The 24,221-nt window shown below is 37.0% G+C and overlaps 1 protein-coding gene across 6 annotated transcripts in view; it reads left to right on the top strand.

Moving 5' to 3' along the window:
- The window catches only part of AKAP6 (A-kinase anchoring protein 6), a 273,748-nt gene that overhangs the window by 74,018 nt on the left and 175,509 nt on the right, over positions 1-24,221 (top strand). For all 6 annotated transcript variants that reach the window (XM_035328142.1, XM_035328137.1, XM_035328139.1 and 3 more), the window contains 2 exons: positions 11,089-11,340; positions 15,699-17,489. In XM_035328142.1, coding sequence (XP_035184033.1) covers positions 11,089-11,340; positions 15,699-17,489 — 2,043 coding nt within the window. The remainder of the gene's footprint in view (positions 1-11,088; positions 11,341-15,698; positions 17,490-24,221) is intronic.

Below are 24,221 nucleotides of genomic sequence, written 5' to 3'. Positions count from 1 at the left end.
AATACATGCTTCATTGTGTCTATTTTTATTAGATTATGTTAGAAATATTTTTGTTAAAGTACTGCAGATCTGGTATAAAATGAGTTTTGGTCATTTGATATTTATACAATATTCTGCTATTTACATCTAATCAATACTTCAAGATTTTTATGTATTTTTTTTTTTTTTGAAAAGAAGCACACACAAAATTTTAAATACAAATCTTTACAAGCCACCTGTGGGATGCCAATGAGATCTGGAATTGACCAACTAAATCAGATAGTAAAAACTACCAGATATTGTATGTTAATTGTTTTTATATGCAATGTTTACAGTAAGCATTTCAATACTTGCTGAAAACCAACTGAAGTATTTCAGATAGTTCATGTGTGTTACAATCATACCTATCCCATAACTACAGGTTTCCAGTTTAATCTCCACTATATGCCTTCTCAAAAACACCTGTAAAAACCTACCATATTTTTCCCTCTGTGGACTTAGATTAGGGTTTTTGTTTAGTTTTTTATCTTTATTACATTTGGGGCCAAGAAACAAGAACATTCTCTATGTGTACATGACCTATATTGTACCAATTGCACACTAACGAGTAATGATTCCTAATGTGCTTTCTAATTAGTAACCATAGTGCAGGGTTTGAGTTGCCTGTTAGAACATTTTTCGAAGTACATCAAAAAATTCTTTGTGCACTTTAAGTCAAATCAGAATAAAAATATTAGTAAATTGTACATTTTAGATGTCTTTAACATTCAATCGAGACTCCTTTTGTCTTTTTTCTAAAACTTGCACTTTTATTTCTTCATTCAGTTAAGACTTCAAGTTTGTAAAATAATAACTTGTGCTTTGTTCCAATCTTTCAAAACATTCTTCCTGGATGTAGCAAACAACTTTTTAAAAATTATTATTATTTTATTTTATTCTATTTTACTTAAAGTAGCATTGATATCTATCTATATATATATACACACATATATCTATTCTAACCTTGATTATTGTAAGAGAGTGAGTGATACCCAGGGTGAAACAGTCCTCCTGGTTTCACTGGGTAGGTGGTAGCTGTTTCAGACTACTGGAAGTGCATCCACACACTTGGAGTGCTTTGTACTTGTCACTAACTCATTGGAGGATCTGCAAGAGCTTTCCAGCTGACTTGAACACTTGTCATTCTGAAGAGAGGGCAGGAAGGTCATTTCCATGCGAGCAGCCTGCAGTACAGTCTGTAAGATTATACGCACTTTCCATGTTTCTGAAACAGCAAAAAAAAAATCTGTGAACCCCAAAGGGTTCGTAGATTAAATGTTGGCTCTCAATGAACAACCTAAAAGGGAGCAACAGTATTAATAAAGTAAAATCTGCCCAAAGACAAGAGTTGTGTCCTTTTTGCTGTCCTCAACCATGACTGTTGGAAAAAAACTTCAAAAACATGTTACAGAAGCTCTCGGAGGTTTCGTTGCACTGAGATAGCCCTTATCTTGCAAACTTCCTGCCATGCTATCAATTTTCATTACAGAAAACTTGGCAACTCTTCACTTTTGACTTCTTCCAGAAAAGAGAGCAGTCACTATATTAAGTGTTTGACAAGGGAGTGAAAAGTCTTACCGTTGTTTCTCAAATGCTCTTGGAACCACCGAGTCTTAGAGAGAACGAAGTTAGCATTCTTTGGCTTGAGAAGTCAAAATGTTTTGATTAAAATTTTTCGCTTGTGTTCTGCATGTCTATACAGAAGGACTGGTTTATTTTTCCTGTGTGAACTTGCAGATCCTTTCATTTATTTTGATGTGTCTTACATTTCAGTAGTCGGTTGGTGCCTAAAACATTTTGTGCTATTTGTGGGATTGTGCTTTGTTATTTGAAACTTAATTATTTCAAGAATGAAATTTCTGTATTTCACCAAGAGATGTTTCTCTTCTGTCTCAAATGGAAATTTCTCTTTAGGAGCAGCTCATCTCCACAGAAGGCCCTAACTAAGTTTAGGAAGAACAGGAATCTTTTTTGAAAAAGCCTATAAACTGAAACCTGTAAATATTTTAAGAGAATGGCACTTACTTATTTTCTTAGATGAACAACAGAAAGAGATTGGCTTATCAGCAAATAGAATTTAAACAACAAACATTTTAGGGCCCTGCAGAAACTTTGAAGACTTCTAGAAATTGGCTTGTTCCCTGTTGAGGGTAATTCCAAATATTCAAATAAAAAATGAGAGAATAAGAACAGGATATATTTAAAGCTGAGTTGCCAGAGTAATGGGCTAGCTGTATAAAGCTATGAAAACTCAGTGTTTTCAAAAGGATAACCATTTCACTGGAAAATTATTGAACTGTTAGTGCATTAACTTTGAATTCTGCTAGTTATTTACAGTTATCTGCAGATTGAATGATGAAAGTTCTGATCAAATAATAGTTGTCTTCTCTCTGCTTCTTCATGCAGCTGACGTGATTATTTATCACATTCAAGTTTTGTATGTATTCTATGAAATGACGGGGGAAAAAAAAAACAACAACTAATAACTGCCTGGCCTCAGCCAGGCTACTATGAGACTGTTGTAACTACAACACAGTGTATATGACTACCAGGAGTAAGATGTCCTTCAATTTGCATCTTTGATTTTCATGTGCAATTTTAATGGTAATTTGAACCTGTTTGAAATGTGTTTTTTTTTGTTGTTGTTGTTGTTTTTTTAATTTCATTTAGTATATATGGCTTGAAGAATGCAAGGAAATGCTCAGTAAAGAGAATTAAAACAAAAAAAAAAGGGAGTCGTATGAGAGTTGCAAGACATGCTCTGCATATTTCCACTATTACAGAAAAAGTACAGTGTTGTGTGAAGAGATCTATAAGGTAGTTGAAGGATGTATAAAAAATCTTCACTTTGCCATTTCGGTAGATATGAATATATGTGACAAGTGCACTTAGTATAAAGCTACCTCATCATTTTTTTCTCATTTATTTGTCATCTTACATGATGCATATATATTATTACCAAAGTCTGAGTAAGCATTTGGAAAATGCTTACTGTTTTTCAAAACTTGCCTCTACTACCAGGTGCTTAACTAGATTTTCATAAAGGCTTTTTTTTTTTTTTTTTTTTTTTTTCCCCCCCTTCCCCAGCAGTAGCTACTATCTGTCTTGCAGGAAAAACTGCTCTAGAGTAGCTGTGCCAGACTCTTGCAGCATACAGTACAAAAACAGATTTCAATAAGTACAAATAACCACCTTTTATACCAACTTTATAAACATTTGTACAAACTATTAAAAAAGCAAATGAGAAAGTTTAGCCACTAGAATCAGTATGCTCTACTTGCTTGAAGTAAGATAAGTTTTATGTTTGTCATCAAAGATATATTGTACAGTGATAACTTCAATGGGTAGAGTTTCTGATTATTTTGGTCTTGGCTGATTATGGGGTGCACACAAATATTTCTTATTCTGAAGGTTTCAGATGGTTTGCCGGCCGTAACTTTAAGGACATTACACAGTGGAAACAGTGAAAATTCAAGCATGAAAAAGCACTATTAGGTTACGGATGTCACATCACCTTCCACATCAAATTATTTGTCATATTCAGTTACTATGTTTGATCTCTTACACAAATGAAATTCATGCATCAATTTTACAAACATCAGGAACATCCTGGAAATGTCTAGCCCAAATTTAATACATGCTACTCTTTCAGAAGTTCTCAGAGGTCTCTAATTTTAGTGCCTTAAACTCTTGATATGGTTCTCTAGTTCCATCATGTCCCAGGCCTTATGGCTGTATTTTTGTGCATCAGCTATCTGAAGCTTGATGGGCGGACTGAACAATGCCTTATATTTAAGAATCTGGCCTGTGGTGAATGCTGTGACCAAAAAGTCTTTTTAAACCAAAGTTTAATAGGGGAATAAACATTTGAAAGCAGTCTATCTCGTCTGCAGCCATCCCCTCCTGCAGTAAAGGTGCAGGCTAGCCTAGGTTTTTAAGCACTGCAGCTGGTCCTGGAAGTTAGCTGGGATATCTTCCAGCAGCAACTGCCCTCCTGGACAAAAGAATCCTTTTGCTTCTTTGTGGTATGTTTGAACCCTTGGCCCCAGCAGTGGCCCATATGGCAACACAAATGCAAGCTGCTGGAATCCTGAGACAGGAGCTTCACAATTAACATTTCAGGCATCGTCACTTAGCAGCCTCAAGTGTTTAGTGAGTGATACCATATCTTCTTCCCTTCTTCCTGTCATTTTCCTTGCAGACTGATAGTAGACTGATATACTTGCACAATAAACATCCTAATAACACACAATGCATAAGCTAATAATTAATTATTACAGGACAGCCCCATGTCTGTTTCAATCCAGGCAAACCATTACTATTTCAGCAGCTCTGTCAAAGAACCATTGATTTGACATCTATTTCACGTTATTTTGAAACACGGGGATATGAGAATGTAACTCAATTGAATCCGGAGATGACAGACTACAGTAGAAACATGCCTGCTTAGAGGCCACTGGACTGAATAGTTATGTTGAAAACTTTTTTGAGCGTTTTGTAATAGTAAAGTTTGCACAACAGAAAATGGATCAAGTGTGTCAAGGCAGGCAGGCACCTGTAACACCTAATAATTTATGTTGAATAATTCTGTTTAAAAACAAGGCTCTTTAAATGTGTGCATGTGGGGGAGGCATAAGATTCTTCTGCAAGGAAAAGACATCTGCCAAACTACTAGCTTTGCCATATTTCAACAAGTTTGAGAATTTTAGCAAAAAGTATTTTTGCTAAAAGTAGACTACTTACTGGAATTTTGAAATGATTAAATTATCTCTCTTATTATGACAATAAATTAAAATAAAAGACAAAGGGGAAAGAGAATAATGTTGAGAAAAGAATGATATACCGGAGAAAGTTACTTTCAGTAGTAGATAAATTATGGGTGTGAAGAAACTTACTTTGAGGACCACTATGTTTCCAAGCTGCCAGTTTAGGTGGAAGGCAGGGTCAGTGATCTTGGAGCCTCCTGGTAGCTCTTCTGGTGTTGCACTTTGCATTCTTCACCCAGTAAATTGTATTCATTTCCCCTAGCCCCAGAATGCTGCAATGACACCTGCTACCATGCTTAAGCACTTCAACTATCTGACTTAGAACTTGCAGTGAGTCTAGAGCTTTCTGTGGCAGTTGTTTTTGCTTGGTCAGACTCTGGATTTGTCATACATGGCTATTTCCTTTGATTTAATCATATACTTAAAAACATCTGCAAAACATTCCAAACAGTGTTTGCTCTTAAGGTTTCAATAATAAAGCAAATTAGAAGAAAACAATTTTATCCTTATTAGAAAACTGCTTGGAGGTATCAGCAGGTAGACATGAAAAAAAACTTTATTGTTGTGAAAAGGGTATATTTTAAAGGAAAAATAACTTGCTGAAAGCTATAAATTATTATTTGTTTGGCCATGAAAACTCTTTTGTGTTCTTTATATATACATATAAAATCCTGCAGAGTGAGTTTAATTCATAATTTGCAAGTACATTAAAAAAAATCTAAAAATTCTTTGGCAGATTCATTTTTTTCTTTTTTTCTGGAGGAAAACATTTGTACATTCTGATTAGAAACTTTCTCTTCTGAGGAATTAAAATGCACTTAAAAGGAAAGACTAAGTGAATAGACATTTTCTTAAATCATAGTTTTTGTTTTGCATGTACAGTAGTTGTAAGACTGAATGGCAATCTGCTTGTTCTACTGAGGTTTTACTGTGAGATCAAAGGAAAGAAATTGTGTGCATAGCTTCTCTGTTGCTGATATTAACTCTGAAGCAACATATCTGTAATCTTTCATCTTTCTGTAGTTTCATGTATGTTGTAACAGAATTTCTTGAAGAGCAGAGCAGAGATTTTTTTTTTTTTTTTTTTCCAGTTAACATCAAAGCTTAGCTTTCATTGACTCTGGAGGGTTTGTTTATGCACTTTGTCTACTGTAATGTTTGCAGTTGAGGCTATTTTAGTTGACGTGGAGAGCTATGAGCTAGCTGATGGATTCAGCAGCTGCAAGTTCCAGGATCAGCTGTCTGGAAGACTGAGTGAAGTGGGCAGTTGGCAGCCAAATGGATACAGCCCATGTAGCATAAGAAATTCCATAGTCCATGTTACAGGATAGTCATGAAGGATGACAAAACCTTTACTGTAACTACTCTGATGTCGTGTAAAAATAAAAATGCATAGTGGATGTTCAAGATCAATGATTGCAAAAAGTCCATTTGAAAATGGCACTTTCTAAAATAACAGCTCTTAAAATAAAACTACCTATTGATAAAATAGATAAGAATTTCTATGCTTTTATTTGTAGGCTATGTATCATGGCACTTCATGTGGAGCTATGTGTATTTAGAGAGAGATGCTAGCAGATAAAACTTGATTTTCTTTTTACTTAGAAGTATATGGTTTATTTTATATACCTACCACTTCAGGTAATAACCACTGGCAATTTTTACAGCATTTCAGTACTATCTTATGATTTATTTTTTTTTAATGCTGCATCACCAACAAGGTGTTAGGGAAAATGGAGACAATGTGGCCACATTGTACCAGGTCTTAATTTTGAGCCTCAGTCAGATCAGGGACTTGTAACAAGTACGCTATCAGTTATGTACAGGTGAGTGTCCATTGGCAGGCTGAGGCCACAACTAAATTCAGTCTGATACAGACTTGTGCAGCTGACTGGGTGTAAGGTGTGGAGGCAATGAAGCATCTTTCGCTGTGCAAAAAATTGTAGTAGAACACCATCGCTGCAAAACTGAACTAACAGCACCTGAAAAGGATGTCCCTAGGCAATGAACAAGTAGTGTGGTCTGTAATAGTTGTATACCAGTTACTTGAGACAAAGGACTTCTAATAAGTTCTCATTTTTCTTTTCAAGTTTACTATCTTTTGCAAGATTTTTCCTTATCATAGTCAGAATTTCTTTGAACCATTGTTTCTCCCCCACAGTTTTAGTAAGTTACGCTGGCTTCTTACTCATCTTAAAAAAAAAATCTTGCCATGAGCATATCTACTTTTCAGAAGTGCTACTGTTGAAGACAAGACTTGAATAAAGTCTGGAAATACCTTTTCTCCTGTAGTTTTAACAGGAAAGACACCGACCTTGAATTCTCTTGAAAGCAAATGACTTCTACTCTTAGCAGAATTGCTGGTGACATTTCCATGCAGTATTTAAACTGCATTCACTATTAAAGAAAAATACTGAATACATAACTGTAGTAGATTTCATTTTGCTGAATTATATGTAAATCTAAATACCACAGACAGTAATAAGGAAGTGTACTAGGTATTACGACCTAGATTTGAGATTATTTCCTCTCAAGATGCTATTTTTTGCCAGACAAGTATATATATATATAAAAAAGGCATGTAAATAGGCTACAGACTTACTAATGCTCTTCTGCTAAGGACTAAGTAGCAGTAATGTATATGGCAGAAGTTGTCATTCTTCATAATCATTTTCTATTGACAAAGGGCTGATGTGAGCCTTATATAACTATTGCTCTGTCCTTTGTTCAGCCTTCACCTTCTGTCATTATATGACAGTTACAAAAGAAGGAAACGGGGATAGCAACAGGGGACTAATTTTCCAAACCTTGTGCAAGATGGAGTTCCAGACCCAGTTTTCATCCATTTTATCCAAGAACCTGGCCTTGGGTGGAATGAAATCCAGTTCATGTGAAAATGGCCACAGACTCATCTGAAACTGAAGTGTCACCCACAAAAACAATGCAGTGTGATGTGGGAACAGGAAATTATGGCTCCTGTGATTCTATTCCAGAAATACCCAATAGACTGGCCAAGTATATGGCCAAGTGTGCAGGGGCTGCAGATCTACCAGTAGCTGTCGCACAAGGGTTTAGTGTGCTTTCAGTAAGACTGTTGCATTGATGCTACCTGTTGGTAAGTGCACGGTCAATCCAGACTGTTCTTGCTAGTCTTCAGATTTGGAGTGTGTGTGCAGGTGGACTGCATAACATATACATAATGGGCAACATGACCCGGACATATCTGACTTGTGCACGCATTGTACGTATTTGTCCAGGACTTCTGGACATTGAGTATCTGGAGCTATTAATAGGGGAGTTAAATCCCTTTAAATTGATGCCTGACCCTGCTGCAAATTAAATCAAACTCCTTGACTTGTTTGATCAGATTTTCATCTAATAGAAAAGAAAAAAAAAAATCACAAGGTAGAAAGCACATCACGTCAATGTATTTGTCAGGAAAGGAAAATGTCCTTTATATTCTCCCATGAAAGTAAGGACAAGGCTACAGTGACAGAAGTTCAGTACTGCGCTAATTCTAGGGCTGGAAGGGAAAAGTTGCAAAATGGAGTTCAGGGTTTAGAAAAGGTGTGCAGGGACTTGATTTCCTTCCTGGCTTATTCAGCCACTCAGAAAATAGCTTCCTAAATCCTTTAAAGAGCTGGCACTTTGTTTCACTGTGACTGAGATGGTAGTCTTACATTTTAAGATCATGCTCTGCATTAAAGACTTCTGCCAGAGTACGTGACCTCTACTTGGATATCGACTAGTCCAGCCTTAGGTTCGCTCTGTGTTACTGAACCTGTCATGAGAGGTTAATTATCTTGTTAGTACATAAAGGATTTGGCTGCTGTAATGCTCTTAGTAGGCTGTAAAGTACTTTGGAGTTTGATTGTTGAGGCAAATGTGCAATTTATAACAAGCTGTGTAAAAAATAACAGAATATGTCCTTGCATTTATGCTTATTTCACACCTTCAGTGCTGTTGGCATTTCCATTTTGGGACAAAAATTTTATGTGTTGCTGTGGAAAGTTTGTCTACTTCAGAAACTTGAGATGCAGTTGTAGCTACAGTAACCGTAACTCTAGGGAAAGCTTGTTCGAAATATGGCTCTGAACTCTTTTGATTCACAGTGTTACCTAGATTCATTAGGCAATATTTTTGTACGTTATCTGACAGTTGTCAGGAGATACCTGCTCCTTGTTAGAGGAGCTCCGTGTTAACATTCTTTGAGAATCCACATGGAAATTGAATTCAGCACATGGCTGTGAGCTTCAGAAGCTAGAAAATAATGACAACTTATTTTGCAGGTTGGCGTAACCACATGAGCAGTCTATCTGAAGATATATGAAATACATTTATATAAATTGAGTCTAATTTATAAACTTACAGTTGTTGCGCAGTGTCCTGTCACTGAAACTGGAAATTAAACTGCTTTATGGCCAGAAGGAAAAGACATGAACAGTACTAGGGAACTGAATGCTGCAAATTCAGTCAAACTAATTTGCTTACAATGTTCTTTAAAATATTTGAAACAGTATTGTAATACAGCTGTATTTTCCACTAATGTTACAGTTGTGATTCAATAAATGTATAATAATCTTTTAGAAAGTTTGGAAAAGATTTTACCGAGAGTTTTAGCTGTGTCTGTGTGTCTGTAGAATAGGTTTAGTGCACTGGTCTGGTTAACTCTCAAGTCAATTTGCCTACCTGGCGGCGTGTGATTATTTGAAGCTGTGAGCACTTGCAGCCCTGAACATTGCCGGGTGAGGCTGTATGCTTTGTACTTGTAAATATAGCAGCTGGTTGTCAAAATACAGCAGCTGGTTGTCATGACCACTTGGTCGTGACTGAGGACAGAGATAATGGCTCCTTCTCAAGGCACGCCTAAAACTCTGCTCATTGAAACGCCAATGTTTTTGGGCTTTCCTCTGGCATTTCTGGGAGCTACTCCTGCAAGAGACTTGATGTAACTGTCAGGGTTTTATTAAAGCTAGTTAAATGTTGATATTACTCAAACATAATAGTTTCTTTGGGGCTAATAATCTGAAATCTCTTGTATTAAATTTATTTCTCAATATTAACTTCAAATTTGATTTTAGTTTAATTTACTTACGCACAACTGCACATTCAATAATTTGGCTTTACTTTCAGACTGAAGATGTCAAATCTGAGATGATAAAAAATTACTGTACTGTATTATTAACTTACAAGGAATCAGTTTTAGTGAGATTTTGTTACTCTCATGCTGTACAAAATGATGAGTATCATCAGAAACGGAAACATTTATTGTAATTTTTTGATGGAAAGCAAATTTGAAATGGATGAAAATTATATCACTTATTCTTCATTATTATTGGTGTTATGTATGTATATACTATAACTTACTGGGCTGTTGTGCTATGTTTTTTTAATATTTTAATTATGCTTTCTTGCTTATAGCATGCTTTTTACACAGCTTTCAAGCTGAATTGTTATAGTGTTGATCACTCAGCAGTGTCTACATAAAAATTCTTTAAAGCCTTGTACTAGGTGAATTTATCCGTTTGCAATTAAGAGTAGACTGTAAAGATTTTACACTGTATGCAGCACAGTTTGGAAATCTGCGACATTAACTGTTAAATTTGGAGGATACCATCCCATCCATGTTTTTATTTCATAACCTGGTAACTCAAATTTTCTGCTTTTTCAGCACAGCTGTTCACAGCTTCTGTCCTCTCTGCCTTTCACCTCCTCCACCCATTTCTTCTGCTCAATTATGACTCCAAAACAAGACTATGCAAAAGTTAGTGAGCTCTCATTGCTGCAATCATAAATAGCTTATCCATGATGAGTGTATCCCAGACTTTTGCCCTACTTGGCTATGGAGGCTGGATTTAAAGGGAAATTCTGTCCAAAAGATTTTTGTTGTTGGAGGCACAGATCAAATTCTTTACATTTTAACTGGAGGGGTGAAAAAAACAAAAGAGAGAGAGAGGCTGGTTGTGGCAATCTTACCACTTTCATTCCTATTGCTGTCTTCTAGGATGTCACTTTACAGTGTTTGTTTTCTGCTTCTGATTCATGTGGTCTTGTTGTGCCATCCTCCCGTACTGTATGCCTTGCTTACTGAGCATTCCTGCCAAACAGGACAGCTGCTGGTTCAGTTGCTGTAGCATTGCCGTAAATAAAATAAGAATTAGAGAATGCTGGGTGTATTAATTGCATTACGTTTCCTCTCTGAAATAAGCTATTTTACATTTAATAAAAAGTGGTCGACAAGTAGAGCTGATCCATGGAAGGACCATGCCTGTAGCTAAATACCTACTTTATTTTTCCATTACAGGATATTTGTGAAGATATATCTGATCACGTTGAACAAATTCACGCTCTACTAGAGACTGAGTTTTCCCTGAAGCTTCTCTCTTACTCTGTCAACGTGATAGTCGATATCCATACAGTGCAACTACTCTGGCATCAGCTACGTGTTTCTGTTCTGGTTCTGAGAGAGCGTATTCTTCAGGGGCTACAAGACGCTAATGGAAACTACACCAGGCAGACTGATATTCTGCAAGCATTTTCTGAGGAGACGAAGGAGGTACAGTAACTAAATTCAGCATTTTTGAGAACTTAATCTGTATTTGAAGCAGCTTGTCCCTCTTGCACCTTTAAAACTGCTAGGATGACAGTTTTAAGGATGGCTTACTTGACATCTAGATATTTGGTACTAATTTTGTAAGAGCATGTCTTTGCTATCTTCGGTTGATACCTGTTCTCACTGAACCAAATTAAAGGAAGTACCAGTGTAAGGCCAGCTTTCAGAAATATTATGTTAGTGGCAAACAATGTTATCCCCTGGTTTAAATATTTTTCATAAAGAAATGGAAACGTTTACAGAGGGGCATCTGGTCCAAAGTCCATCGTCTGTTCATTCCTGAATTTAAGGTTCACATCCAATTTAAAACCCATTTTTTACATGCAATGAATTATTTACTGAAAAGCTTGGGCATTTCCCTTCTTACATACAGAGACTTGCACAATGTTTTCCAAAACTTGTCAGGCTAGGTCAATGCTGCTTTAAAGCTGAGGACGTGGACTTTTATTTGTTTGAGTGGTTGTCCTGCAATATGTTTCTAAACAGTCATACATTTTGCCTGAAATGATTATGCACGCATCATGCTGTTTTCCCCCTCTAATGGAATGGTGAATCCAAACACATGTAAATGGTTTGTAAATCTGGATTCATTTAGCTAAAGTACCTTTTCCTTTGAACACATTATTACTGAATTAGTTTAATTAGAAGAACGCTGCTGGTCCAATTTTTAAAAGTGAAAGAAGATGCACATTTTTAATAGTGGGGATAATTAGTGGTTAACAAAAAATACCTCAGCGTTTAGAGGATTCTTCATTCACTGAAAGTCCTAAGATTAGGATAAAATGGTTCTGTTAGGATTAAAAGCATTTACAGGAAGAGACATCTAGATCAATGCAGGCAGATTCTGAAAGAAGTCACAAGTCCCCTAAAGATGTTCTTCATTTCAGATCTCCCAAGTTTAAAGAAAACGTGCATATCTTTCTACTCCCTGGTGAGTTTTATATGTGTTTTTGCTACACCAGAGTGGGTGGTCCTGAAATCAATACTTAGATATGCCCAGGCCCACCTTCCGCACCCCGTCTTCCTGATGTATACATACATACCTGGCGCTTCAGATTCAGTTTCTGCTTTGCTGTTGTTCATAAACCTTCTCTGGCAAGTCTGAAGGAAATCCACGCTTGTCGGAACACCCAGATTGGTGAATTAGGGTGCAGACGTTATTTTATGGCATGAGCATGGTGATTTCAGGACATAAAGAAGGGGATGATTCAGATACTAAAAACCAGAAAATGTCCCGTATGGATCTCATTATACCTGCTATAAAAAACACCCCTCCAAAAAAGGGGAGGACTGACTTGTGAAGGTTGGATTATTTTTCAGTGGGGAAGAAAATGTTGCAAGATAAGCTTATATGGTAACAAAAATACAATATATCCTATTACAATTCTTTAATTACCCCCAACTAAGGCATAAATAATATTTGGTAAAATTAATGGTTAGCAATAGTAAGGGCACAATATTAATATTAAATTTCTATTCTAACGCTTGTATAGGTTTACAGAAACTGCTCTGCAGGTTTTAACCTTCTGGTATTCATTCAAACTTTTAATCAGGTATAATAGTAGTGGCTTTATTTGACTGAAATAAATAAATACAAGATAACGCAGAGAAAATGCTATCTGCTGTTATCTACCTCATTTATTTATTTATTTATTGCGTGTGTATTTCCCCTGTATCCCCCCCCCAATTAGGACTACATTGTGGGACTAATTGCCTCACGATACAAGTAGCATATCTATTAGATATTTTCAGGTATATGTGGATAGTGGAACTGCTTGATCAAACCTAGAAACCCTTGCTGATACAAAAAACACTTCCTTGCAGAAACATTTTCCTAATTTTCAGTTCTTGGGGAATATGAATAGGGAATGAAAATTATTTTTTTCTTTTAGAAGACCTGGAAGTTATCAGGTTTGTAGTTAATAGAAGTAAATTTTCACACAAAGCAAAGACTTCTATTTTGGAATTTAGTACCTCAGGACACTTAAAGGTAGAAAGTGTAGATGGGCTCAAAAACAAATGTAAAAACTAAGGAAAGATAAGAAGAATGATATCCTCTGGAAAAGAAAATCCTTATGCTGCTCATTGGCAGCAGCTGAGGGTACAGGTAGATACGTGGCAGGGTCATGTAGGTACACCCATATCTTTCAGCTCAGCTCACAGAAAATGTCTGGAACTGCTGCAGACACAGGGTACTGGGCTAGAAGGAAATGTGATCCAAACCAGTAGAGCAATTGTTATGCTTTTCTGTCCACGAACCTGCCATTTCACAAAATGTTTGGCTCGCTCCATTAATCAGCCGTCTTCTTCATAATGGTCGAGAGTGGCTCTAGCTGCCAACGTTAACTGAGGAGCTCCATGGAAGTGACCTGCCAAGGTTTCTTCTGTGCTCACTAAGACAATTGCATCTTGTTGGTATTCACTGCTCCCCTCGGTTCATGAAGCACGTAGCCAGTCGTCCAGGTGGGCAGCAGTCCCACCAGGGCTCTGTTTACACTGTAGCTGTGGGCTATAAATGGGCACAAGGTTGCTTCAACATAATCAGTGGGGGCAATACTTGTAAAGTGGCTATCAAAATGTGGAAGTATGCAGCACAGGCTGTACTGGCTTGCTTAGGAACCCAAGTAATTAGCTGGGCAGGCAGTAAGTGTGCTTTTGGCTAATTCAGCAGTGCCATACAGAATTGGATGCTACAGGAAGAGGTACACAAGGTTTCATGGCTTGGAGGAAATAGAATAGAACCAGTGAGGCAACCTGCCATGATGCATATATTTCTATCCGTGATGGATATACTTAAATAACTTTTAAAATAAGAACTTCAGAGTTAATATTTTGAAGGACGTTTTTCTCCTTGAGGACTTACCCAAAGGTAGATAAGAAGGAAAGAAAAACTAGTTCTGTGCAGCCTGAATTCTGTCTAGCTGAACCTAACCTGTGAGCTTTATTCCACAACTGATAAAGAGAGGAAATATGGAAAGGACCAGTATAAGCCCCTGTTAATATACAGTGAATCCTAATGTTCTCTAACAGTTGGTAAATTCAGAGCAGAAACAACCGTAAAAATTAATTCAGCTTATTTAAAAGAGTCAAAAAATGCTGAATTGTGCTGGTTTAAGTATAAATACAAGAAGGTGTTGGAAATACAGCCCAAAGAGTTTTACAGCTTTTTTTTTTTTTTTTTTTTAAATGGTATTTTACAGTATTTACAGAATTTTACCATATTACTATGTGCAAACAGGCAGATTTTTTGAAGTAAGACATTCCTATTGGTAGTTGTGTAAATAATTAAATATATTTTCCTGAAATAAAAACAATGTTAATACTGGTGTTAAATAATGCTCCTCTGAAGTACCCATTTAAGAGGCTGCCTAGGAAATGACCGAGCAAGATGGTTTAATGCATCTGATTGTAAATTTTATTAATGTTAATAAACACTGTTTTAAGAGATGAGGGAATGGAGCTCATTACTCAGGAGAAATGAAGGCCCCTAGGGCCTTGGAAAGGATTTTGATTTACATATGGCTTTACAGTTTCTAATCTTTTCTTGAGATTAGAGGAAAAAAGCAGCTGTAATACTGATCATTTCTTAGTCATTATGTTCCTTAATAAATGCAGCTCCAAAATACAAAATTGACAGTTTTATAGAAACTTCTCCTTTTAATTCTGGACAATTGATATGCAGTTTGTGGCATACGTTCTACATCTGGTTAGAATATGCTAAATAAAAGATATTTTTCAAAGTCCAAGGTTTTGGTTGATAAATATTTTTCTAATCTTTCTTCTACAAATAATATTTTTAACTAGAGGAATTTTTGTATGTTTACTTTAACTAATACAAGTGGGGTGGACAGAGTACAGGGCTCAAATTTTACATGTTTATAGAAGATGGCAAACAAGAGCCTTCTTTATTAAGACTGGTTTTGTTCAGACCATAGTCCAAGTGGTTTATCGTGAGATTGTGGGGTAATTGCACCTTCTTTAGGTAAGAGTTTGCTTGAAAAATATCTGTTATGAAGACCAAACTTGGGAATGCAGACCGGCATACTGATTTAGGCACCTAAAGTTAGAATACTAAAACATGAGTTTCTGCCTTTTATGATATTTTTAGTCGTTGTAACCACTTGAGCTAATGTTGCCTTTTTTTTTTTTTTTAAGTCTGCTTTCAGTTTATTGGCAGTTCAGTGATGAATGCTTTTCTAGCTGTTAGGTAGTGAAACACAGAAGCTGATAGTTCATTACCTTGTGTGTGCTATATATGAAAAATAAATTTCTAAAAGGTACTATTTCTTTGTCTATTTCAGGATCGTCTTGACTCTTTAACTGAAGTTGATGATTCTGGACAGTTAACTATCAAATGTTCTCAAAATTACTTGTCACTGGATTGCGGTATTACTGCATTTGAACTCTCTGACTACAGTCCAAGTGAGGATTTGCTTGGTGCTCTGGATGATATGACCTCCAGCCAAGGTAAAGCAAAATCATTTGAATCCTGGAACTACAGTGAGATGGATAAGGACTTTCCAGGCCTTATCAGAAGTGTGGGTTTACTTGCAGTAGCAACTGATTCCATTGCTCCCCAGTGTAATGAAGCATTAAATGAAAAAGAAACCCATTTACCTCTTTCAACAGAAGATAAGGATGAAAGCAAGGAGAGGAAAGCACCCCAAGAGCTTTCACTATTATGTCCTCCTGCAAATTCCTCTGTTCCTAAAGGCCCTTGCTCTGAAGATGGTGTCTCATCAACTGACAGCAAAACAGTTTCCACATCAAAGAAACCAGAATGCAATCTTCCTCAGCTCAATGGTGAAAAAGTCAAACATTCTCACTTGGAAAACTCAACTCCTAAAAGGTCCATAAGAGACTGCTTTAACTATAATGAAGATTCCCCTACACAGCCTACATTGCCAAAAAGAGGTTTATTTCTGAAAGATGATGTGTTTAAGGATTATATGGAAACCAATGATTTTAAAAGGCAAATCTCTCAGATAGTAAAGAATGAAATGAGTAGAAGTACACCCTCATTGTTAGATCCACCAGATAGGTCCAAACTTTGCCTAGCTTTACAGTCACCCTACACTAACAGTCCATCTGCAGTTAGTCAGTCATATGATTGCTTAAATAAAATAGGTGATAGAAATCTTGAGTACACAATAGATAATCACTTTAAGGACAGTCCTGTAAGTCTAGGGAAACCTGCTTACTACACCTGTAAAGAAAAATCAAAGCACAAGAAATCTCATGATGCTTCAGAGAAAGTGAAAGCTGGCAGAACATCTGGACATATGTGTAAAACAGCTCCACCAATACAAGTCAAAAAAAGGGGACGCTCTTCTCTACAAAATGGGATTGCTTCTCATAACTCTCAGTCTCTTGAGGGGACAGAAACAGATTCTACTTCTGCATCATCAGATTCTTGTAACCAGAGAGACCCAAGTGGGCAGTCACAAAATAAAACTGAGCCTTTTAGTTCACCAACACATAGCCAAAAGAGTGCTTCCTCAGCTGGTTCAGAACTTATCAACTCATCACCTCTTTTACTGAGAAGAAAGAAAAATAAAAGTTTTTGCTCATCACCAAGTTATAGTCATACAAACAGTAAAGATGGTGAGGTCTGGTATGGATCTGATGAATATTTAGCACTTCCTTCACATCTCAAACAGACTGAAGTATTAGCTTTAAAACTAGAAAACTTGACAAAGCTGCTGCCCCAAAAGCCCAGAAGAGAAACCATTCAAAACATTGATGACTGGGAGCTGTCAGAAATGAACTCAGATTCAGAAATGTATCCAACGTACCAGGTAAAAAAGCACAAAAAAACGGGTAGAATTTCACCAAGCTCTTCAAGTGATATAGTATCCTCCTTGGGTGACAGTATTGAATCTGGGCCTCTCAGTGATATTCTCTCTGATGAAGATCTTTCTATGCCTGTATCTTGCATTAAAAAATACATTGAAGAAAAGTCAGAAAGGACTGCTGTCACTCAGCCCACTGAGAATGAGACTTCTGCCTCAAATAAATCAGCTTTAATTCATCAACTCATGCAAGATATACAACATCAAGAGAATTACGAAACCATATGGGAAAAAATTGAGGTAAGGCAATAATCCTGTGTTTTTCTGCTGTCTGCTTGATAAACCTCTATTTGGAGACGGAGCTGGGGGCAAGGGGGAAGTTGCTTTCTTGTTTTCCTTTAATGTTGAAAATAGTCTCATCTAGTGACTCCTAGAAGTAGACAACAGCAGTGATCCCTGTGATAGACTGTAGTTAACCTTAATTATACAGAATTTGCCTACAATTACGTACGTCAATGCCTGTAAACTTGGCAAAACATACTCTACAAAGAGAGTAGAGCTTTGCCAAGATCAGGTATGTAATAAGTTATTTTTGGATGAAATGACAGGTAAACAGTGGAAAATAAGGAATTTTTGTTGTGTTTGGATGAAGTGTTGCTTCATGCTACCTGCCTATTTTCTTTTAAAAAAGAATTAATTGCTTTAGTCCAGGAATATGGGAATAATTTTCTTGAATCCTGTCACATCATGTATAATAACCACACTGCATTTTCACCAGTTCTCTTCCCTTGAAGTGATATCCCTCCTAGCGTTGGTGGAACTAAGCATAATACCTTTTTTTTTTTTTTTTTTTTTTTCTTCCTTAACTAAACCTTCCAAAATAATGGCAATTTACTAGTGCAATATGCTACGGCAATAGTGGCAATATACTATCCAATTTAACTTCAGATGAGATAGGATTTTCTTAGCTACTAGCAATCACTTCAAAACTAACTGTTCTTCAGAAAGGACAAAGGTTGCATTAGTTAACACTATGAGAGCTCCTTTAGAGAAAAAAGTATAAACTTTGCAAAGGGAGCTGAGTTTGAATGAATAATCAAATAATGACCCAACAACCTCAATAATAAAGTTATTAGTTTACATTCATAATGCTTTTTTTCTGTTTTCTAATGCGTTTGTCTTCCTTTCTATTGTAGAGGAGAACTCTCCTCTTCAGAATATTTCATGTCCATCTTCAATGCATTTTTCTAAAATGGCTGTCATTAAAGGGTGATGATAGCATCTAAATGCTAAATCTGTTGTCTGTGTTATCCTATTTGTTATTAAGCTCTATAAGAGCTAAAGAAAAATAGGGACTTAGTTTTATAACTTCAGTAAACAGTTCCTGATTTCCATAACTTTTGAAGATATCAAAAGTATCGTGAGTAGTATAAAGGTAGTTGAGCTAGAGATGTTTGAATAGAAACATTATTCAGGGTAGAAAGCACAGGGGGAGAAATTTCTTCTTAAATTAAGGAGGGAGCATCAGCTGTCAGCCTTGAAACACTCAGGCACAAAGGGCAGTACTCAATGACTTGAGTTGTTCCCTCCATTCAGATGGCTGGGGATCATCTTCTGGATGAAAGAACCACCCCCGTAAGTGCAAGCTGTTTCTGTGCTTAAGTTTGTACAATGTTGAAAATTAGTCCAGGTGAAGCTTGTGGATACAGAGCCCTTCGTTCTGTGCAAGCAAAAAATCCCATCAAAGCTGCTTGCCAATACGTAAGATACTGTCTCACTTGATGTCACAAGAGCCTGTTTAAGGACTGGAGTTGCTGAGTGTCTAGGGACCAACTCCCTCCACTAGAGGCAGCTAGCATCCTTTTGGCAAGAAGCAAGTGGCAGAGTAGGTTTGTTTGTTTGTTTGTTTGTTTTTTCCATTGTCCTCCCCAATCATCGTGTTTACTTTCCTCAAAGTTTTTGAAAAGGTAATTCTCTGTTTTTGGGCTCATTTGTCTCCTTTCCTCACCTCATCTGTCTCCTCTCCTCACCTCCTCTGGAGGGTGCATTGGGCTCCTCGCAGCGATTACAGGTAGTCAGCTGCTCTCTGGACAGAGACAGCCCTTCCAGACAGTGATTACAGCTGCCTCTCTTGTTCTTGGAGAACTTTGCTACTGCTGACCCTTCCTTTTTCTAAAATTCCTGTGTCCCAGAGAAATGTGTTCTCCTGTTTGAGAAACAATGATTGGGGAGTTTGAAAATAATCTTAGAAAGTGTGTAATAGGAAGGGGCTCAGAGCAGGAGGAGGACAGTAAATGTACAGAAGGCTAGGTGCTAAGAGCATTGTTAGGAAAAGAAAGAGCTCAGTAATCCACATGCTTAAAAGCAGCATACAAGAAAATTTCATATTTATTTCATGCAGAAAGGTCTATTTTAGTTACCGTAAATGGCTTGAAAATGTACCTCCTAAGCTGTGAATAAAAATTATCAAGAGAAAAGTTTTGAAATGTTTTGCAAAAAAATAGATAATATTTTAAAGAAATGCAAGGTTTTCCCAATCTACTTACCTGAGTTTTTTCATTGTTTCTAGCAATTAGGTCTTCTGCCTATAGTACTAGTAAAGAATCATTTTTTCAATACAAGAACTCTTATTGAGGTAATTCCTGCCTCGGTAACACTATGGTGCCTTACTGAACAAGTTTAATTGGACATAATTAATAGAAAAATAGAAAATTCCTCCCTTATGTGATGCTATGAAGTATTGTAAACAAAATCTTCCTAAACAATACCATACCTGTGTCACAGCTGAGTCCTTTGTTATGGCAGATCTCCTCTTTCATAATTCCCTAAGCAGAGCAGGAAAAGTGTGCCATTGCTTTTTAATTATCATCATTTGGCATTTACATTAATTTAGTTATGTAACAAGTTCTCCAGGCCCAAGAAAGGAATTTCCTAATTGCTTGAATACACATCTTAGCAGTAATTCAATTCTTCTTTTGTTAGTGGTAGTTTTGTGCTAAAGAAGTCAGGTATGAAATGAGAACTTAATTAAGGAGAAAAGAAACATGCTCATGCATATTTGCAATTCAGTTACATTGTTACAAATGTCTAGCCTAATATATTTTATTTATTGAGATTGTAAAACAAAACTAAAATAACTCAACCTTTCCTCTGGGGAGAACAACAGCTTAGAAACAACTGCCAGCCTGCAAATCACTCAGAATCATATTTTAGCTAGGTAATAGAGTGAACAAGGAAGCTTCGATGGGAATAATTTTGAATTCATATAAATCTGGAAATGTCTTTATGATAAGCAATTTGTCGAATGTACACTAAAGTATTTATTGGAAGACTTATTCATTGTCTCAGTTATATGGAGTATAGTCACGTGAGGAAATTGATAAAATGTGTTTTTTCATACTCCCAAATTATGCAGATGCCCTTGCACAAGTACTGGCATACTGTTAACCTTTCTGTCTAGCCCCAGACAGGATCCTGCTTGACTGGCCCATTTTCAGTTGAATCGGAAGGAGCACTTTCTTGCTTTGAGATAAATACTACCTCTTTGTGATAAATACTACCTATTCTTGCCATATCTTGTCTTCCACTGCAGCTAATTCTTTAGCATATGCTTCTTATTTATTTAGCACTGGGTATCTCCATTCTGTTGTACATTACAGTTTCTGTGGCAGTTCTGTGTGCATTTCAGGAATTACTTTTTGGAGATAAATGTGAGAATGAGTGATGCAAAATTCTGATTGTTCTTTTTATTGTTAAAGTATAGTTCTACTCTGAAAAAGAACATAAATGAGCTTTTAGTAGCTGCCCCAAATGAACTGTAGAATGCAGACTCAGGTCTATGGTTTCTGATATACTGACTGGAAAGGGAAAAGATAAGACAACATCTTTCTTCCAGGGTAAAATCTATAATAGATTTCTTTGCAGTAAGAAGATGGAACTGTTCAGCCTGGAAAAGAGGAGGCTCAGGGAGGGTCTCATCAATGTGTACGAATACTTGAAGGGAGGGTGCAAAGAAGAGGGACCCAGGCTCTTTTCAGTGGTGCCAGGACATGAGACACACAAAGTGGAACACTTCGTTATTGTGTGGAAGACAGAGTACTGGCACAGGCTGCCCAGAGAGGCTGTGGAGTCTCCTCCTTGGAGGTCTTCAAAAGTCACCTGGATGTGGTCCTGTGCCCTGGGTGGCCCTGCCTGAGCAAGGGGCTAGATCAGGTGAACTCCAGAGGTCCCTGCCAGCTTCAGCTGTTCTGTGATTCTGTGATGCCCAGTTGCTGCTTTTCAAAATTAGGACTCCATAGTATCAGTTTCAGAAGGCTTTAAGGTTGAATTTCTGTAAGAAATTTATATTTTCCTTAAAATCATACTAATAATTGATTTTTTTCACTTTTATGTGCCAACTGAAAAATTGGAAGGAGAAGGTGATCTTGGGCTGATCCAATCATAATGGATTTTAAATCATCTCACCAATAAATTAATAACAGCAATAAAAAAAAATAATAAAAAAACTCATTCAGCCAGCTTTATCTCAACCTCTAGAAAGCAATACTAGAATGACTGTACTGACATCCTTGTCCTGTAATCTCTGATCACTGGTCACTGATAGTCCTATTCTATTTGATTTTTGAGAACATTATTATAAAGGGTGGAAAGGTAACCATTTGTAAGATAGTGCATTTAAATGAAGATATGTTTGCTTTTCAGCCCTCAAGGCTTATTGTATGGAGCAAAGTGCCAAATTTTCCTCATTTACAGACTTGCTGCTTGTTTTATTGCAGGCTCCTTTTCTGTAAGAGGCAGATGAATAGATGAATTTCTCCTGAAAGTGGCAATTTGATATCTATCAATCCCATCTCTTCAACTCAGCACATTTCACGATTTTGCCCTCAACTCTGGTGGCTCTATATTTTGTCTGGGGAGCCCAGCCAGCTTTGGCACTGGTTACCCAGCTGCTTGACATGTTTTTCTGCTGTGGGTTAAAGAATACCCCAGGGATCCTACATCAAAAAGTCAAATAAAAGACTTTGCTACCCTTCCAGAGCCCAATCAGGGCACCATCAGCCTTGTGCATCCATTCATCCTCTCTGAACCCAAGATCTCCCAGTGGAGCAGAGATTGAAGTCCCTTTCTGCGAGTTACTGGAGAAATGGGATTAATTTTCCTGTCTAGGGTGAACTAACGATCAGTGAGTTTTGCAGTCTGCAAAGAAGAGTGTAATATCAGAGCTGAACTTGTTCATGTGACAAATAGGTTGTGTGTTTGGGTGGGAAAGATTTGCATTTTCAGAGGGTAGTCACAAAAGATGGCTAAGCAGTTGGTTTATGCAAATATTTGATAGGCTTGGTAGAACAAATTATGTAGTGGAGTTACAGCTGTTACATTTGGACAGCAGAGAGAAAGTTGGTTGGAAAATATTTGGAGAACCGAATTTGCATTGTTTAGATTGAAAGGGGACCCATTGCTTCTGGGCAGATAATGAGATGAAAACCCCAGGTTGGTATAGTTAAGGTGGAAGCTGGATTACTGTAGGGGAAGCAAAGTTTTGTGTTTGGAGATGATTTTTCTTTAGGGTAATGAGCATGCACAGAGGACGAAGGAAGTCTGGGCTGTGGGGCTAAGGGTGCTGAAAAACTGTTGGGAACCGATAATGTTGATGTGGCTTGGTAATACAGGAAAAAACTAACAGAAACCAGTAATGGCAGAACAGGTGGAAAAAGGAAAGATGATGAGTAGGGGGAAGGACTTGTTTCTTTCAGATTACCAGATAAAGGATTTTTCAAGTCAACACTTGTATGTTGACTTCAGTGCTCTCTTCAGCCCTCTTTCTTTCAGTAAACTAGTGCTTTAATGCTGATTCCTTTAGAATTAATGGAATGCATATTTTTCCGAATAGATAAAGTGATTGTCAAAATTTTTTCATCTCTAAATCATAGCATACTGTTTTATACCATTTACCTTAAAATACTGCTCTTTGTTGATGAACAATTTAAAAACAAAAAATAAAATTGGTATCAGATACAGAAATACCTTGGCAACTCTGCAGTCTTCTCAGCAGTCTTGCTGCTTTGTGCAGCATAACTGAGGGGATGTCATACCATGTTCTGCAATGAGTCAAGAACTGTGTTTTGCTGCTTTGAGTCCAATGATACTCCTCTGCTTTGAAAGCCCATCCCTCAGTTTTCAAGCTGGCTAAACTATTATTAAGCAGTAATGCATATGGAGCTCTCACTTACTCAGACAAATGATACAGAAATACAGTGAACCCTCTATTTCTCCAAAACATTTGGTTCCTAACACTTTGCTTGAATCTTAAACAGCTCCTCCAAGTACATTCACTTTTCTTTGGCACTTGCTTTAAAACAAATAGTCTGAGCGAGTTTGTCACCAGGAATCTTTGTGAAAACAGCAACTTCTTTGCAAGCTGTGCAAATTCTGAATTTGTAACCGTACATCTAAAACTGACTGCAGGAATTATGCTTCCTTAATGAAACACATCTATTGTGAAGCATATGCTTGTTCTAAACTGTTTGAATTCCCAGTGCAAAGACCTCAGAATAATTTGGCAGTGAGCAGTTTTAGGTCAGGGATTTTTTACATAATTTAGCAAGTCATGCCAAATAATTTGAAAGAAATAAAAAAAAAAAAAAGATGGAACTAGAAAAAATCTGCTCACAAATAATTTTAGTACCGGTGATTTAAGGGTATGTCTTTACTGGTATTTAGAACTGATTGTGAGTGATATGTCCACATCAACTGTTGGTTCACATCTGATGTGAAACCTTTTGCTCCAAAAGGCCTCCCAGTTCTTTCTTGTTCTGTACACAGTTGGACACCACATCTCAGCTCAGGAATGAGAGCTTAGATGAAACAAGGAACAGCTGTTTTTGTGTACGTGATTCTGTGAGCCCTCCTCTTCCATGCATTTTTATAGATTAGCTTTAAGTGACCATTGGTTTCACAACTCTGAGTCACGTCTTAATCATCTCTGTCACAGCCACAAGCCTGCACCAGAGCTGTCCACGTTGTTTATTTGTG

Source organism: Oxyura jamaicensis, chromosome 5, assembly GCF_011077185.1.
Source record: "Oxyura jamaicensis isolate SHBP4307 breed ruddy duck chromosome 5, BPBGC_Ojam_1.0, whole genome shotgun sequence".
In the NCBI taxonomy this organism is placed as follows: Eukaryota; Metazoa; Chordata; class Aves; order Anseriformes; family Anatidae; genus Oxyura; species Oxyura jamaicensis.
This window is presented reverse-complemented; position numbering and strand designations above follow the sequence as displayed.